The sequence below is a fragment of the Oxyura jamaicensis genome, chromosome 24 (genome assembly GCF_011077185.1).
Source record: "Oxyura jamaicensis isolate SHBP4307 breed ruddy duck chromosome 24, BPBGC_Ojam_1.0, whole genome shotgun sequence".
NCBI classification, from domain to species: Eukaryota; Metazoa; Chordata; class Aves; order Anseriformes; family Anatidae; genus Oxyura; species Oxyura jamaicensis.
The window spans coordinates 5,187,921-5,200,849 of record NC_048916.1 but is presented as its reverse complement, the minus strand read 5'-3'; the positions used below and the strand labels follow the sequence as shown (position 1 = coordinate 5,200,849).

The 12,929-nt window shown below is 67.1% G+C and overlaps 3 protein-coding genes across 4 annotated transcripts in view; 2 read left to right on the top strand and 1 right to left on the bottom strand.

The window, feature by feature from the left end:
• The window catches only part of NLRX1 (NLR family member X1), a 5,149-nt gene extending 418 nt beyond the window's left edge, over positions 1-4,731 (top strand). The window contains exons 2-9 of the mRNA XM_035345955.1: positions 61-142; positions 344-404; positions 640-737; positions 857-1,473; positions 1,900-3,308; positions 3,770-3,856; positions 3,976-4,227; positions 4,364-4,731. Of these exons, the coding sequence (XP_035201846.1) occupies positions 64-142; positions 344-404; positions 640-737; positions 857-1,473; positions 1,900-3,308; positions 3,770-3,856; positions 3,976-4,227; positions 4,364-4,682 (2,922 nt within the window). The 5' untranslated portion in view covers positions 61-63 and the 3' untranslated portion in view covers positions 4,683-4,731. The remainder of the gene's footprint in view (positions 1-60; positions 143-343; positions 405-639; positions 738-856; positions 1,474-1,899; positions 3,309-3,769; positions 3,857-3,975; positions 4,228-4,363) is intronic.
• On the top strand, positions 4,731-8,503 carry PDZD3 (PDZ domain containing 3). 2 transcript variants are annotated; one of them, XM_035345976.1, is made up of 10 exons: positions 4,731-4,781; positions 5,659-5,686; positions 5,943-6,007; positions 6,183-6,394; positions 6,479-6,665; positions 6,751-6,887; positions 6,981-7,185; positions 7,304-7,500; positions 7,638-7,808; positions 7,996-8,503. In XM_035345976.1, exons 1-10 carry the CDS (start codon positions 4,739-4,741, stop codon positions 8,038-8,040), a joined length of 1,290 nt encoding a protein of 429 aa, XP_035201867.1. In that variant the 5' UTR covers positions 4,731-4,738; the 3' UTR covers positions 8,041-8,503. The 2 variants fall into 2 exon arrangements, with proteins under 2 accessions (XP_035201867.1, XP_035201869.1); XM_035345978.1 differs by lacking the exon at positions 4,731-4,781 and adding an exon at positions 4,851-5,252.
• A 93-nt stretch (positions 8,504-8,596) lies between these two features.
• On the bottom strand, positions 8,597-11,064 carry CCDC153 (coiled-coil domain containing 153). The gene is made up of 6 exons (XM_035345982.1): positions 10,839-11,064; positions 10,395-10,460; positions 10,053-10,172; positions 9,431-9,523; positions 8,957-9,087; positions 8,597-8,873 (listed from the first exon to the last, which is right to left on the bottom strand). The coding sequence occupies exons 1-6, from the start codon at positions 11,047-11,049 to the stop codon at positions 8,745-8,747; spliced, it is 750 nt and encodes a 249-aa protein (XP_035201873.1). The 5' UTR covers positions 11,050-11,064; the 3' UTR covers positions 8,597-8,744.
• Between the last annotated feature and the right edge of the window lie 1,865 nt (positions 11,065-12,929).

Sequence of the window (12,929 nt, the reverse complement as noted above, 5' to 3'; positions counted from 1 at the left end):
GGGGGGCTGCCCGGCTCGGCCCCCATCTCATCTCGCTGCCTGACCCTTCTCTTCCCGCAGAGGATGTCCCGGGCCGTGCAGGGACGGGGCTGCCTGCCCTGGGCCCGCCTGGGGCCGTACCTCCGAGCTGCTTCGCTGCCAGGTGAGCCCCACGCTGCGCCTGCGGGGCCGTGCCCCCGAACCCGCCCTGCTCCTGGGGTCACCTCGTCCCCCCCTGGACGCCCACCCCAGCCGCGCAGTGGGGTCACCCCTGTGGGGTGCCGAGGGGGTGAGCGGGATGCTGTGAGCCCTGTGGGGCTGGGGGAGGCTGTTTGCCACCCCAAAGCGCGTTGTGTCCCCGCAGGTGCTGCCGGCGGCTCCTTCCACGGGAAGATCCTACACGGGGACCGCATCTCCCTGCCCAGGTACAGCGCCACGCGGCTGGGTGTCCCCAGAGCATCGGGGGTCCCCAGGCGCACGCTGCTTTGCCCCCACCTGGAAACCACCCCCCCTGCCCCTTCCCAGTTCAGCCCAGCCTCTCTGCCTCGCCCCAGCCCCGTGGGGTCCCTGGGTTCCTCGTCCCTCCCTCGTCACCTGCCCACGCTGCCCCCCGGGGCTGCCATTCCCTGCCCTCCTCCCGATGCTCTCCTCCTGTCCCAGGAGCTGTGTTCGCCACCAAGGAGGCTCCCAAGGGCCCCCAGCCCAGCGCAGCTCCTCCCGCCACGGCCTGGACCACCTGAGGACCGTGGCCTCTTCTGGTAAGCGCGCGGCCTCGTGGAGGGGGGCTGGGGGTCCTGCAGAGCTGCTGCCCTCCTGGGCTGTGCGTGGTCCCTGCTAGCGATTAGCCCTCCTCTTGCCAACGCCTTTTTCTCCCCAGATGCCATCAAGAAGCACCAGAAGACCCTGGCTGCGTGGTTCAGCAACCAGCCCAACGAGGAGAGGCAGTTCGGCCCTTCCTTCTCGCTGGACGCGGTCCACGTGGACCCGGTGATCCGGGAGAGCTCCCTGGAGCAGATCCTGAAGCCCTCTCCCGAGCTGACCATCCAGCACCAGCTCCAGCGGTCCTCCAGGCAGGTCATCAGCCTCCAGAACCTCTTCGACGTGGATGCCTGCGGGCGGCAGGTGAAGAACGTGGTGCTGTACGGCACCGTGGGCACGGGGAAGAGCACCCTCATCAAGAAGATGGTGGTGGACTGGTGCCACGGTCTCCTGCCCCGCTTCGAGCTGGTCATCCCCTTCTCCTGCGAGGACCTGTCCCACAGCCACGTCCCCATCTCCCTGCGGCGCCTCGTCACCAAGAAGTACCAGCACCTCCGGGACGTGGTGCCCATTCTGGGCGCTTCTAGCCTCAAGGTGCTTTTCATCCTCAACGGCCTGGAGCGCCTCAACTTGGACTTTCGCCTGGCTGGCACGGAGCTGTGCTGCGACCCCAGCGAGCCCATAGCTCCCTCTGCCATCGTGGTCAACCTGCTGCGAAAGTACCTCCTGCCAGAGGTCAGTGTCCCCCTCTAGCTCCAGGAAAGCTGGGGGAGAGCCTAGGGATGCTTCAGGCTTGGCTCTTGTGCTCATTGCTCCTTCTCCGGCTTGGCTGTGAGTCAACGGGCAGCCTCGGTCCCTGGAGGGGCTCCCGGAGGTGGCCTCGTGCTGCTCTGCCTCTGGGGGGTCTTTGGGGAGGCCTGAAAGATGAAGAAGGTAGCAGCTGGGAGCCCGCCTGCTGGGCTGTGCCCTCCCAGATTTAATTTATATCGAGCAGGGGATGGGGAAAGCTCTTGTGTGCGCTTTGCCTGGGCAAGCTTTGAACCAGCGCGCTTAGGGCAGCAGCTTCTCGAACCCTCGGGTGCTCCTGGTCAGATGCTTGGGGTCCTGCTGAGCTTAGCTAAGAGGGAACTCCTCCCAGCTCACCCGGCCCTCCGCTTCCAGGCCAGCATCATCGTCACCACGCGCCCGTCCGCCGTGCGCCGCATCCCTGGCAAGTACGTGGGGCGCTACGCCGAGATCTGCGGCTTCTCCGACACCAACCTGCAGAAGCTCTACTTCCAGATGCGCCTCAGCCAGCCCGGCTGCGGCGGAGGGGAAGGCGAGGGCTCGGGCGAGCAGGATAACCTGGTGGACATGCTCTCCAGGAACCTGGAGCGCCAGAACCAGATCGCCGCCGCCTGCTTCTTGCCCTCGTACTGCTGGCTGGTGTGCACCACGCTGCATTTCCTCTACTTCACCCGGACGGTGCCGCCCAGCCAGACCCTGACCGGCATCTACACCAGCTTCCTGAGGCTCAACTTCAGCGGGGAGGTGCTGGACAGCACGGACCCCACCAACATCTCCATGATGAAGTACGTGGCCAGGACGGTGGGCAAGCTGGCCCACGAGGGGGTGATGTCCCGCAAGACCTGCTTCTCGGAGGAGGACCTGCGGCAGTGCTTCGAGGTGGAGATGAAGACCGAGAGCGAGCTCAACCTCCTGGAGGTCTTCCGCAGCGACGTCTTCCGCTTCTTCCTCACGCCGTGCGTGCAGCCGGGCAAGGAGCACACCTTCGTCTTCACCATCCCCGCCATGCAGGAGTACCTGGCCGCCCTCTACGTGGTGCTGGGCGAGAAGAAGACCCTGGCGCAGAAGGTGGGCAAGGAGCTGTCGGAGCTCATCGGGAAGGTGAGCGAGGACGCCGCCGTGGTTCTGGGCATCGTCTCCAAGGTGCTCCCGCTGCGCTTCTTGCCCGTGCTCTTCAACCTGCTCAAAATCTTCCCCCGCTTCTTCTCGCGGCTGAGCGGCAAGGACCGGGACACGATCGCTCGCACCATGGCGGAGGAGCTCTTCAAAGAGGAGGACTACAACAACGACGACGTCTTGGACCAGATCAACTCCAGCATCCTGGGCGTGGAGGGCCCCATGCGGCACCCCGACGAGGCCCCCGACGACGAGGTCTTCGAGCTCTTCCCCATCTTCATGGGGGGGCTGCTGTCCCGCCGCAACCGCGCCATCCTGGAGCAGCTGGGCTGCTCCATCAAGAACCTGGCGGCCTTCGAGATCGCCGAGGCCATGAAGAAGACCGTCATCAGGAACAGCCGCAAGGGGCTGCCCCCCTCCGAGCTGATGGACTACCTCTTCTTCCTGCACGAGTTCCAGAACGAGCGCTTCACGGCCGAGGCCGTCCGCTCCCTCCGCACCGTCAACCTCTCGTCCGTCAAGCTCACCCCCCTCAAGTGCTCCGTGCTGGCCTCCGTCATGGGCACGGCGTGCCACGAGGTGGACGAGCTCAACCTCACCTCCTGCAACCTGGACGCCGGCAGCTTGAGGACCCTCTTCCCCGTCCTGCTGCGGTGCAAAGTCCTCCAGTGAGTACCTCTTCTGCTCCCCCCCGGGGGGGGAGGGACGACACGGGGTCCGTCGCAGTCCGTTTGTGGCACTGCAGTCTTCCCGTCGCCCAGGGGGTGGCGAGCAGCGCTCGCAGAGATGGACGCGGCTGTGCAGCGGGGCTGGGCACCGCTTCCTGCCCCTGGAGCCTGGGGAGGGCTCAGTGGGGTCCCGCTCCCCCCTGAGACCCTCAGCCCCCCCCCCCCCCCGGCAGGGCTTGGGTCCCCCTCTCCTCCCTCGCTCCTGCCGGCGCTGGCTCCGTCGGCTGACGCTGCCCCCGTGCTGGGGGGGCTGCCGTGTGCTCCTTTGTGGGGAGGAAACCTCGAGGGGGTTTGTCTGAGGAGCCCAGGTGGGGTGGTGATGGGGAGGACGGGGTGAACGCCCCCCACCCCCCCAGCCGGCGTTTCGGCCGTGCCACCCGCCGCGTTTTGCTCTGCACCAGCCTGCAGCTCAACAGCCTGGGCCCCGACGCCTGCGAGGAGCTGCGCGCCCTGCTGCTGCACGACAAGTGCGCCGTGAGCGACCTGCGGTGAGTGCTGCCTCCATCCCCTCCCCAAATTCCCCCCCTCTCCAACCGCCCACCTCGCTCCGGGACCCCCCCACCCCGCTTCCCAGCCTCGGCATCTCCCTGAATCCGTGTCCCCGCAGGCTGTCCAACAACCCGGTGGGCGCGCAGGGGGCACGGCTCCTGGCCGAGGCGCTGGCGGGGAACCGCTCGCTGAGCCGCCTGTCCCTGCTGCACGCCGCGCTGGGGGACCGGGGCGCGGAGGAGATCGCTTGGCGTCTGGCCGACAACCAGCAGCTGCAGGAGCTCAACCTGGGCTACAACGCCCTGACGGACGCGGCTGCCCTGCAGGTGGTGGAGGTGGCCAAGAAGCACGCCACGCTGGACAAAGTGCAGTGAGTCCAGCCTGCCCGCCGGCGGGAGGTGCTCGCCACCCGATGTCCCTCCCGGTGGCGGCGAGCAGGGGTTGGAGCCCCTCTCTGCCCCTGTATCCTGCCCCCCGACATCTCCTCTTCTCCTCCCCACTCACAGTTTGTACTTCAACGACATCAGCGAGGAGGGCAAGCGGGCGCTGCACAGCCTGCGCATGGACCGGGACGGCGTCAGGGCGCTCGTCTTCCTCACGGCGGGCACCGACGTCTCCGACTACTGGTCCAGCATCCTGAACACCGTGCACAGGAACCTGCCCTTCTGGGACCGCGAGCGGGTCCGCCAGCACCTCGCCCTCCTCCTGCAGGACCTGGAGAGCAGCCGGAGGCAGACGGCCAACCCCTGGAGGAAAGCCAAGTTCCTGCGGGTGGAGAGCGAGGTCAAAAGGATGCTGGGGAAGCTCCAGCACGGGACCCTGTGAGCTGCCGGCCGGGCAGGGAGGCTGCAGGGGTGCCTTTGCCCTTATCCCGGGGGGAGATGCCCAGCGGGCGGGTGCTGCTGAGGCTGTCCAAGGCGCTGGGTACGTGGGGCTCAGCCCTGGTCCGCGGGCGAGGCTGAAAATGTGGGAGAACCGCCCGGAGCCCAGGAACAAACAGGACTTGTTCTGCTGGGCTTGGAGAGCCCCGGCCCCTGCCGTGGCATGGGCAGGACTCCGGCTTCCTTGTGAAATCCTCGGTGGCATTAAAGCGCTCCGCTTTGTTTCCTGGTCTCGCTCTTCCCCGCCGCCGTGGGCCGCCCCTGGGGGGCGGCTGGAAGCTGGGACGCCCCGGGAGCTGTTCCCCGAGCCCCTCGGGGTGCTTGGTCCTGGCTCCCGGCCCTGCTGGGCGAGGGCCAGAGGTGCCCCAGGGCTGGGAGGGCAGGGGAGACATCGGGGCTGTTTAACCATTAAACCTGGGGCGTCTTGGGAGAGGCGGGGACGCTGGCTTCGCTGCCACTTCACCCTGTACCTTGATCCCCCTCGCACTCGCTGCAGCCATGAAGCAAATGAAAGGTAAGTGCCGGGGCAGCGGGGCTTCATCCCACGCAGACCCTGCCCCACGTGCACGTCCCAGGCTCTGCGGGGCAGCGTCAGAGCCCGGGGAGGCCCCAGGAAGGAGCTGCAGGCAGCCAGGAAAACGCAGCTGGGCTTTGGGTGGGGGGCTTGGCAGGAATCCCCTCTGCGGGGCATCGGGGGCTCCTCGTGCTGGGAGAGGCGGGGAGGTTTTCTTTTGGGGAGGTGTGCGGGGGGAGCTTCCCATCAGTCCTGGGGGTCTCCTTGCCTTCCTTACCCCCACCCAAAAGTCCTGGGGGGGCCGCACAGCCTCTGCAAACCCCTGCACGGGCGAGCCCCGAGTGCTGCGGGTCTGCCCCCAGCTCACTGCCTCCTGCGCTCACCTCTCCTCCTCTCCCCCCTGCAGGGCTCGAGGGCGACAAGACGTCCATCATGTAAGTGCTGAGCTCCCCCCTAACGGGGCTGTGCGGAGGCGGTGCGGGAGGTGCTTCCTGGTGCTGGGAAGGTTTTTCCCTGAGCTGTCAGCTTGGGAGAGACGGGGGGGGGGGAAGCCCCAAAGGGACGTCCCCTCCTGGTGTGCCCCCACGGCCGCTGGAGCTGTGGTCCCAGCAGGCTCCCGTGGTGGCAGGGCTGGAGAGGGCAGGGGAAGGCGACCGCTGAGGTGGCCTCTCCCACCCTTTGTCGTTACAGAAAATTTGAATTTAACCCCAAAGATGGGATCGACAACCCTGCCTTGTCGCTGGCTGAGGACACGGGTAAATATCCCCCTTCTCCTGCGGGTTCCCCCATCGGCGGGGGGGGCGGGCACCTAGGGGCACCCCAGGACGTGTGGCCGAGGGGACCGGAGACCCCATGGCTACGGGGAGCGGGGGGTCCCCGTCCCACGGAGCATCCCTGCAGCCCCTGCTCACGGTCCGTGCCCCCTCGCAGATGGCGAGGCCGCGGGGGAGCCCCGCTTCTACCTCCTGAGCAAGGGCAGCGCGGAGACCTTCGGCTTCTGCCTCCACGAGGAGCTGGGCAGCCAGGGCCACGTCGTCCGGCAGGTGGAGCTGGGGGGGCTGGCCCAGCGCAGGGGGCTGCGGGACGGGGACCGGCTCCTCCAGGTCAACGGGCACTTCGTGGACCACCTGGACCACCAGCGGGTAAGCCCTGAGCATCCCCGGGGCAGGGGGGGGTCCCTGCCGGAGAGGTCCCGTTCTCCGGGGTGAAATCCTGTCCCCGTCCAGGTGGTGCAGAAGATCAAGGCCAGCGGGAACCAGGTGCTGCTGGCGGTGCTGGACGGCGATTCCTACAAAGCGGCCAAAGCCCTGGGCAGGGACCTGGCCCAGCTGCTGCCCGCTGACGTCCGCCCGCGCCTCTGCCACGTCAAGAGGGACAAAAGCGGCTTCGGCTTCAGCGTGTCGGGGCCGGAAGGTAGGGGACGGGGACAGGGATGGGGACAGAAACCTGCCCGTGGCATCGCCCCGCTCGCTCCATCCCGCTCCTTCCCCTCGCGCAGGCACCAAGGGCACGTTCCAGCTCTCGGTGCGGCAGGACGGCCCGGCAGACAGGGCAGGGGTCCCGACGGGCTCCTGGCTCCTGGAGCTGAACGGGGCCAGCGTGAGGAGCTGCTCGCGCTCCCAGCTCACCCGGAAGGTGTGTGTTGAACTCCCAGCGTGGGCACGGGGCTGGGGCCGGCCGTGGCGCTGAGCGTGCCGTGGCGCTGAGCGTGCCGTGGTTCTCCTCCAGCTGAAGCAGAGCGGCAGCAGGATGACGCTGCTGGTGGCGTCCAGCGCCGTGGAGGAGTTTTACCGCCTGCGGGGGCTGCAGGTGCCGGCCGCCTCGGCAGACACCTCCTGGCTGCCCTACAAAGCTCGCGAGCTGCACATGGTGAAGGGCCCGGCTGGCTACGGGTTCCTGCTCAAGGAGGACGACTACGGCGCCGGGGCTATAGGTGAGGGGACAACCGAGCGAGCCCCGTGCCTGTTCCGGGGGCTGCTCCCAGCTGTATTTGGGGTCCAGCGGTGTCAGGCTCCGTGAGCGTCTTCCCTCCCCTGTCCCCGCCGCGGCAGGCCAGTTCCTGTGGGAGGTGGACGCCGGGCTGCCGGCCGAGCGGGCGGGGATGAAGGAAGGGGACCGCGTCCTGGCGGTGAACGGCGAGAGCATCGAGGGGCTGGACCACCAGCAGACGGTGCTCAGGATCCGCGCCCACGAGGACTGGGTGACGCTGCTGGTCATCGACCCCGCTAGCGACGAGTTCTTCCGCTCGGTACGGGTCGGGGACCCTGCGCAGGAGGGCCCTGGGGTGGATCTCAGCCCCAAACCTGCGTGGGGAGGTCCCTCCAGGGCTCCTGGCTTGCCGTGGAGCTCCACGAGCCGCACAACTAACCCGTGGGGCTCCTCCAGATGGGGCTGTCCCCTCTGCTGTTCCTCGAGGACGGCGACCCTGCCTCGGGCTCCTGCACGCCCTCCCTGCCCTCTCCCCACGGCTCCCCCGGGCTCTGCCACGTTGACGTGGGACCAAAGGGACCCGGCTCCTGGCTGGTGGCTGCTGCCAACAGCATAACCATCACCCAGGTAACTGCTCCGAGGCTGGCATCAGCCTGCCCTGGTCCTTCCCTGGCACCGTGGGGCTGGTTGGGAAGGGGCTGCGTGGCCCCTTGGCCGCAGGGGACGAACAGAAAGCTCCCCCAAACCCACCCGTGGAGTGTGTCGGGGGGTGGACGTGTGCTGCCCTCTTTGTGTCCCCGCTGTGTCCCCGCAGAGCCCGTGCAAGGAGGACCAGAGGCGGCTGCACGAGGCGTTCTAGGGGCCCCCACCGTGACCCCACCAGGTCCAGCCTGCTGCTGCCCCCGGTTCCGGCTCCCCGGAGAGCAGAGGAGCTGCTCGGGATGCCCAACGCTGCGCCTCTGCGCCTGGGATGGGGCTGCCAGCACCTCGCACCTCGCATGGACTCGCCTCCGCTGCCCGAGGCTGGCCCCAGGCTTTTATTAGTGGCGGCCTGAAGGCAGAGCTGCGCCTTTGCCGGCCCCGATGCCTCCAGGAGTGTTTAGGGACGCGGCACTCGAGCCCTCGCCCAGCTCCAGGCTCTGGGATTGCTCCCAGGAGAGCCGAGGTACTGCCCTTCACGCCATGACCCGGGGCCATGGGGAGCCTGGAGCTCGGCTCAGCCCAGGGCTGGCCCTCGGGCGAAGGGGAGAAAGAGCAGCGGAGGCCCCGGGGCACTGGAGGAACCCCCCAGCTCTGAGCCGGGCTCGGGTCTGGCCCCGCACGGACATCTCCTCGTGCTCCCTGCGAACTCTGGGTGGGATCTGCCCCCACCCCGGCACTGTTCCTGCGTCACCCCTTTGGGGTGGGATTAAAGGACACGAACCCACTCCGCCGTTCGCGTGGGTGGTGTAACGGAGGCTCTGGGGCTCAGGACCCGTCGCCCAGCCGGGGCGGTGGTGGCCGTGGAGCTGGGAGGCCCTCCATGTGCTGATGACCCCCTCCGGGGGGGGGGTCCCCAGGGTGCTACATCTCCAGGGGGTTGAGGCCAAACTCCTGCAGGCGCTGCTTGTGCTGCAGCGCCGTGGCCGTGTCCTGCTCCTCCCAGTGCTGCCCGGCCTCTGCCAGCTTGGCCAGCACCAGGTCCAGGCTGGCCTAGGGGGGAGAAAGGACAGTGAGAGGGGGGAAATGTGCTGCCAGGGGGACCCCCCCCCCAAAAAAAAAAAGTCCCCACTCACGTGGAGGATCTGCTCGTACTCCCTCTGCATGGCGCTCATCCTGCCCTGCAGCCGGGCGATGGTCCTGTCCCGCTCTGCCAGGGCCTTGGTGGCAGCCTCGTGGCTCTGCCGGCTCTCCTGGAGCCTGGTGGCTGCGGGGTTGGGGACAGGGGACACTGAGCAGGGGGGCACGGGAGGCTGGCACTGCAGGAATGGTGTGTGGCACAGCCCCAGCGTGATCTGTCCCTGCTCCTGGGGTGGCACGGGGTTTGGGGACGGGGTGGGATCACCCCCTCCCCTCTGCAGGCAGCGCCTCCCAGGCTCGGGGATGCGCTGGGAGCAGGGTCAGGCTTTGCCTTCAGCTCCTGCTGTGCAGCCAGCACAGGGCGAATGGCTCCCGTCTCCCTTTTCTCCCCCCCCCAAAATGTGCTTTGCTGCTCTGGAAAGAACCCGTCCCCATCCCATCAGCAAGGGGGGAGCGTGCCGGGGCCGTACCGAGCTGCTCCTGCAGGCTGTTCACCTTCGTCTCCAGGCGCTGGCTGTGTGCTGCCGCCTGCCTCTGCAGCTCCTGGTACTGCCGGCTCATTTCTGGGAGCCACGGAGAGAAGGGGACGATAGGAGGGACAGCAGGCGGTGCCCGAGAACCCAGCCCCTGTGGCCGGCGGGGGCTCCAGCAAGGTGGGAGTCGAGGATTTCCCTTGCAGGCTGGGGCAGTGGCCGTGCCCCCTCTCCGTGTCCAGCCGGGGAGGAGGGAGCCCCGTGGGGGAAACGCTCAGCCTCTCCGCCGAGCGTGGGAGAGCGAAAACGAGCACGGAGTTTTGCATGTGGCGAAGACCGCAAACCTCTGGCTGAGGTTTCCTCTGCTCAAATCGGCTCCTTCTCGAGCGCTAAAGGAAGCGGCACGGCCGTGGCTTCTGCAGCCAGGGGAGTCTCCCCTGTGCTCCGCTCTGCAGCTGGGTTGCGCGGCCGGAGCCTCTGCAGGCCGATGGCAGGGGTGGGAGCAGGGCTGGCCAGCACCAGGGGCTGGGCAAAATGGGCCGAAGGGAGAGGTGGGGTAAGCTTGGTGGCGTCCCAAGGTGTGGGTCCCTGCGTGTGCCCCCTCCTGCCTCTCCCTCACCTTTGTGCATGTCTCTCTTGTCGTCCCGTGCCTGCTCCAGCGCCTGCTCCAGCTCCCGCAGCCTCATCCGGAGCCCCTCGCTGTCTGCCCTCGCCCACGGGGCCGTGTCCCTCCAGCGAGCTGCGAGGGAGACACGGGGCTGCTGTGGGGTCTGTGTGCCCACCGGGGGGTGACCCACGGGGATCCGGCCCTTGGAGCAGCCACGGAGCACCGTGCAGTTACGGGGAGCCGTGGGGCTCTGTGTACTGGGTGCCCTGCTCAGTGCCATGTCCAGCACCCAGATTTTCCTTCCCTTTCTCTGCTCCCAAGCTTGCCCCAGCCCCTGGCTCCTCCAGACCTTACCCGGGTGCTCTCCCAGGCTGTCAGGATCCGGTGCCGCTCTCCTGGACGTCGCTTCAGCTTGGCTTTCTGCAGCCGGAGGGGAGAATGAAGAGAGGGAGTGAGGAGCAGCCCGGCGGTGGGGCTTCCCCCGGGACACCGAGGGCTCGCACGTGGCTCAGGTGGCCCAGGGGCAGCCTGCCTCGGGATGCTCGCCCCGGGAAAGCTTGGCTGGGACACACCTCCAGCTGAAAGGCTGGCGCCAGGGCTGCGTTTGTGCAGACAGAGTCAGGGTGTAGCCGGTTTTACTTGAAGTGGCTTCCCTGGAGAGATGCACGCTCATGCGGGACCGAGGGCTGACATCTCACGGAGCAGACGAGGCAGCAGCCAGGGTCCTTGGCGCACAGAGCTTTGGGGACCCTTCCCAAACTCCAGACTTTGGGGACCCTTCCCAAACCCCAGACTCACCTGCTGCACTTCTCTTTTTCTGCTGCTTCGCTCCTCGTTTCCCCTTCCCTTTGCTCTTTGGAGGCATCCTCTGGCAAAGCCGGCCCGGGGTCCCTGAAGGCGCAGCAGCTGCCTTTGAAGCCGAGCCCTGCTGTTGTAGCAACTGTGTCCGCAGCGAGGGCCGGTTGTCGCCTGGCCCCACGCCTGCCCCCGCCTCGCAGCAGCCGAGCATTTCCCTCCCGTGACACAGGCGTGGGCCACACGCACCCAGAGCAGCGCCGGGGTGGTCCGAGGCCGTCCCCGCTCCCGGCACCGAGCCGGTTGGGTTTGGCCGCGGCTCCCAGCGGCTCAGCTGGACCCCATCCCAAATTCAGCCCCCAGCCCTGGTCCCACAGCAGCCTGGTGGCTCCGTGGGGATGGGGCAGGGAGGGCGACGCTCCCAGGTCGCAGCCCGAGGCGAGCCCAGCGCCTTCCTCCCTTCCTGCCCTGGCTCTCCCCTCCGGCACACCCCGCTGCTCGCTGCCCCGAGCTCTGCCCTGGGGACCACGGCTGGATTTTGACCCTCTTTATAAAAGAGAAGGAAGGAAGGGAGGGGATTTCAGGCTGTTGTTTCTGCTCGGGACACGATTAACCCCAAACAGCTAGGAGTGTGTAGGTGCTTTCTTCCGCAGGATGCAGACCTCGCTGCGTGGGCAGGAGCTGGTGGCTCTGGGCGAGGACACTGCATCCCCTGCTGCTGCCAGGGCAGTCCCAAAGGGTGCCCAGCTCCTCCTTCCGCAGGGAGGAGACGGTCCCCAAGGAAAGCAACCTTTGCTTGAGGTCCTGCACGTAAACACAGCCGCGACTCGGCGTGAATCATGCCCGGAGAAGCAGATAGGCAGGAGCGCAACTGCTCGAGCACGCTCCCTGATCTCTTTGGATTGGGGCCACGGCGATTTTTATGCTTGGCTCCACTAAGCCGGTGTAACCCTCCCCAGCCCTCTCCCCAGGTACTTGTGGTATCCTGGAGCTGGCCAGGGCACCCTCCGGTGGTCAATCCGGCTTGACTATTAGCCAGAAGCCATTAGCATCTAATGGGAAAAGCCTCAGGAACACGGCCTCAATAAATGTTGACATATTTGAGGTCAATCTAATCCTTAGGAAAATTTGCCCAGGTAATTAAAGCCAGACAAGGAGCTGCCTGTCCCAGGAATATTTACCAAGTTCTACCAAAGGCTGTAAAATCGAGACGGGGAGTTTTAGAAGCGATTTACAGAGGGCTCCTTCGCTGCCTCCGGTGCTGGATGCTGCCGTCCTGCTCACCCGATGCCGCAGCTCCATGAGACGCTGCGGGAGCTCATCACGAGCCAGCAGCAGACGGACAGCCCCGGTCCTGGGCGGAATTGGGGAGGAAAGAAGCTGCCGAAGCCCGCGTGGCGTGGGGCAGCCCGGTGGCACAAGGAGGACGGTGCTCGGCGTGTGTGCACATCCAGGGCTGGGGTGGGAGGAGAGGGACAGCGCGGACGGCCTGAGCCCAGAGCCCCGCGGCCACGGCAGGGGCTGAGCAGCACCAGCAGAGCGTGGCACGTCCACGGGATGTGCCAGGACAGTGTTTTTTTTTTTGTTTTTTTTTCTTTTTTTTGGGTGGTTTTCACACCCAGCGCCCCTGGGGGGTCCCTGGGAGCAGCGGGGGTGCAGAGCAGCGAGCTCGGCCATGGGGTTTGCTCCAGCCTGCAGCCCCTGTCTCTGGGTGCTTGTGCTGGACACACGACACCGGCCAAACCACAGCGTGTGCTGTTTCTGCGTCTTCTTTCCCCTTTTCTTCCCCTTGTTTGTCCCAGCCCCGGTTGTTTCCCGCAAAAGCAGCGCTCTGCCCGGGAAAAGGGCGGCCGCAAAGCGGATCCGAAGACGGCTTCCGAGGGGCTGCTGTCAGCTCAGCGGTGGTCTCACGGCCTCCCCTCCCCGCTCCCACCCCGGGACACCCCCTGAGGCGAGGAGGGGGCTGCGGGAAGAGCTTTTCTCGTCGCCCTTGGACCGGGAGCACAACATGGCTGGGTGGGGTGCGAGGGGTGACTGCGGGGTGAGGAGCACGGCCCGCGGCAGCTCCTGCCGCAACACGGCCGCCCGCTTCCC

What these genes read in the sequence shown, in the direction of transcription:
- CCDC153 (XM_035345982.1), bottom strand. Translation starts at nt 11,049, where the DNA reads ATGCTCGGCTGCTGCGAGGCGGGGGCAGGCGTGGGGCCAGGCGACAAC. An exon ending in CAGCCTGGGAGAGCACCCGG is followed by an intron (nt 10,173 to 10,394) that starts GTAAGGTCTGGA and finishes TCTCCCTCGCAG; the next exon opens with CTCGCTGGAGGGACACGGCC. An exon ending in CAAGAGAGACATGCACAAAG is followed by an intron (nt 9,524 to 10,052) that starts GTGAGGGAGAGG and finishes CGTGGCTCCCAG; the next exon opens with AAATGAGCCGGCAGTACCAG.
- PDZD3 (XM_035345976.1), top strand. Translation starts at nt 4,739, where the DNA reads ATGCCCAGCGGGCGGGTGCTGCTGAGGCTGTCCAAGGCGCTGG. An exon ending in GTCGCTGGCTGAGGACACGG is followed by an intron (nt 6,008 to 6,182) that starts GTAAATATCCCC and finishes GCCCCCTCGCAG; the next exon opens with ATGGCGAGGCCGCGGGGGAG. An exon ending in CTACGGCGCCGGGGCTATAG is followed by an intron (nt 7,186 to 7,303) that starts GTGAGGGGACAA and finishes CCGCCGCGGCAG; the next exon opens with GCCAGTTCCTGTGGGAGGTG.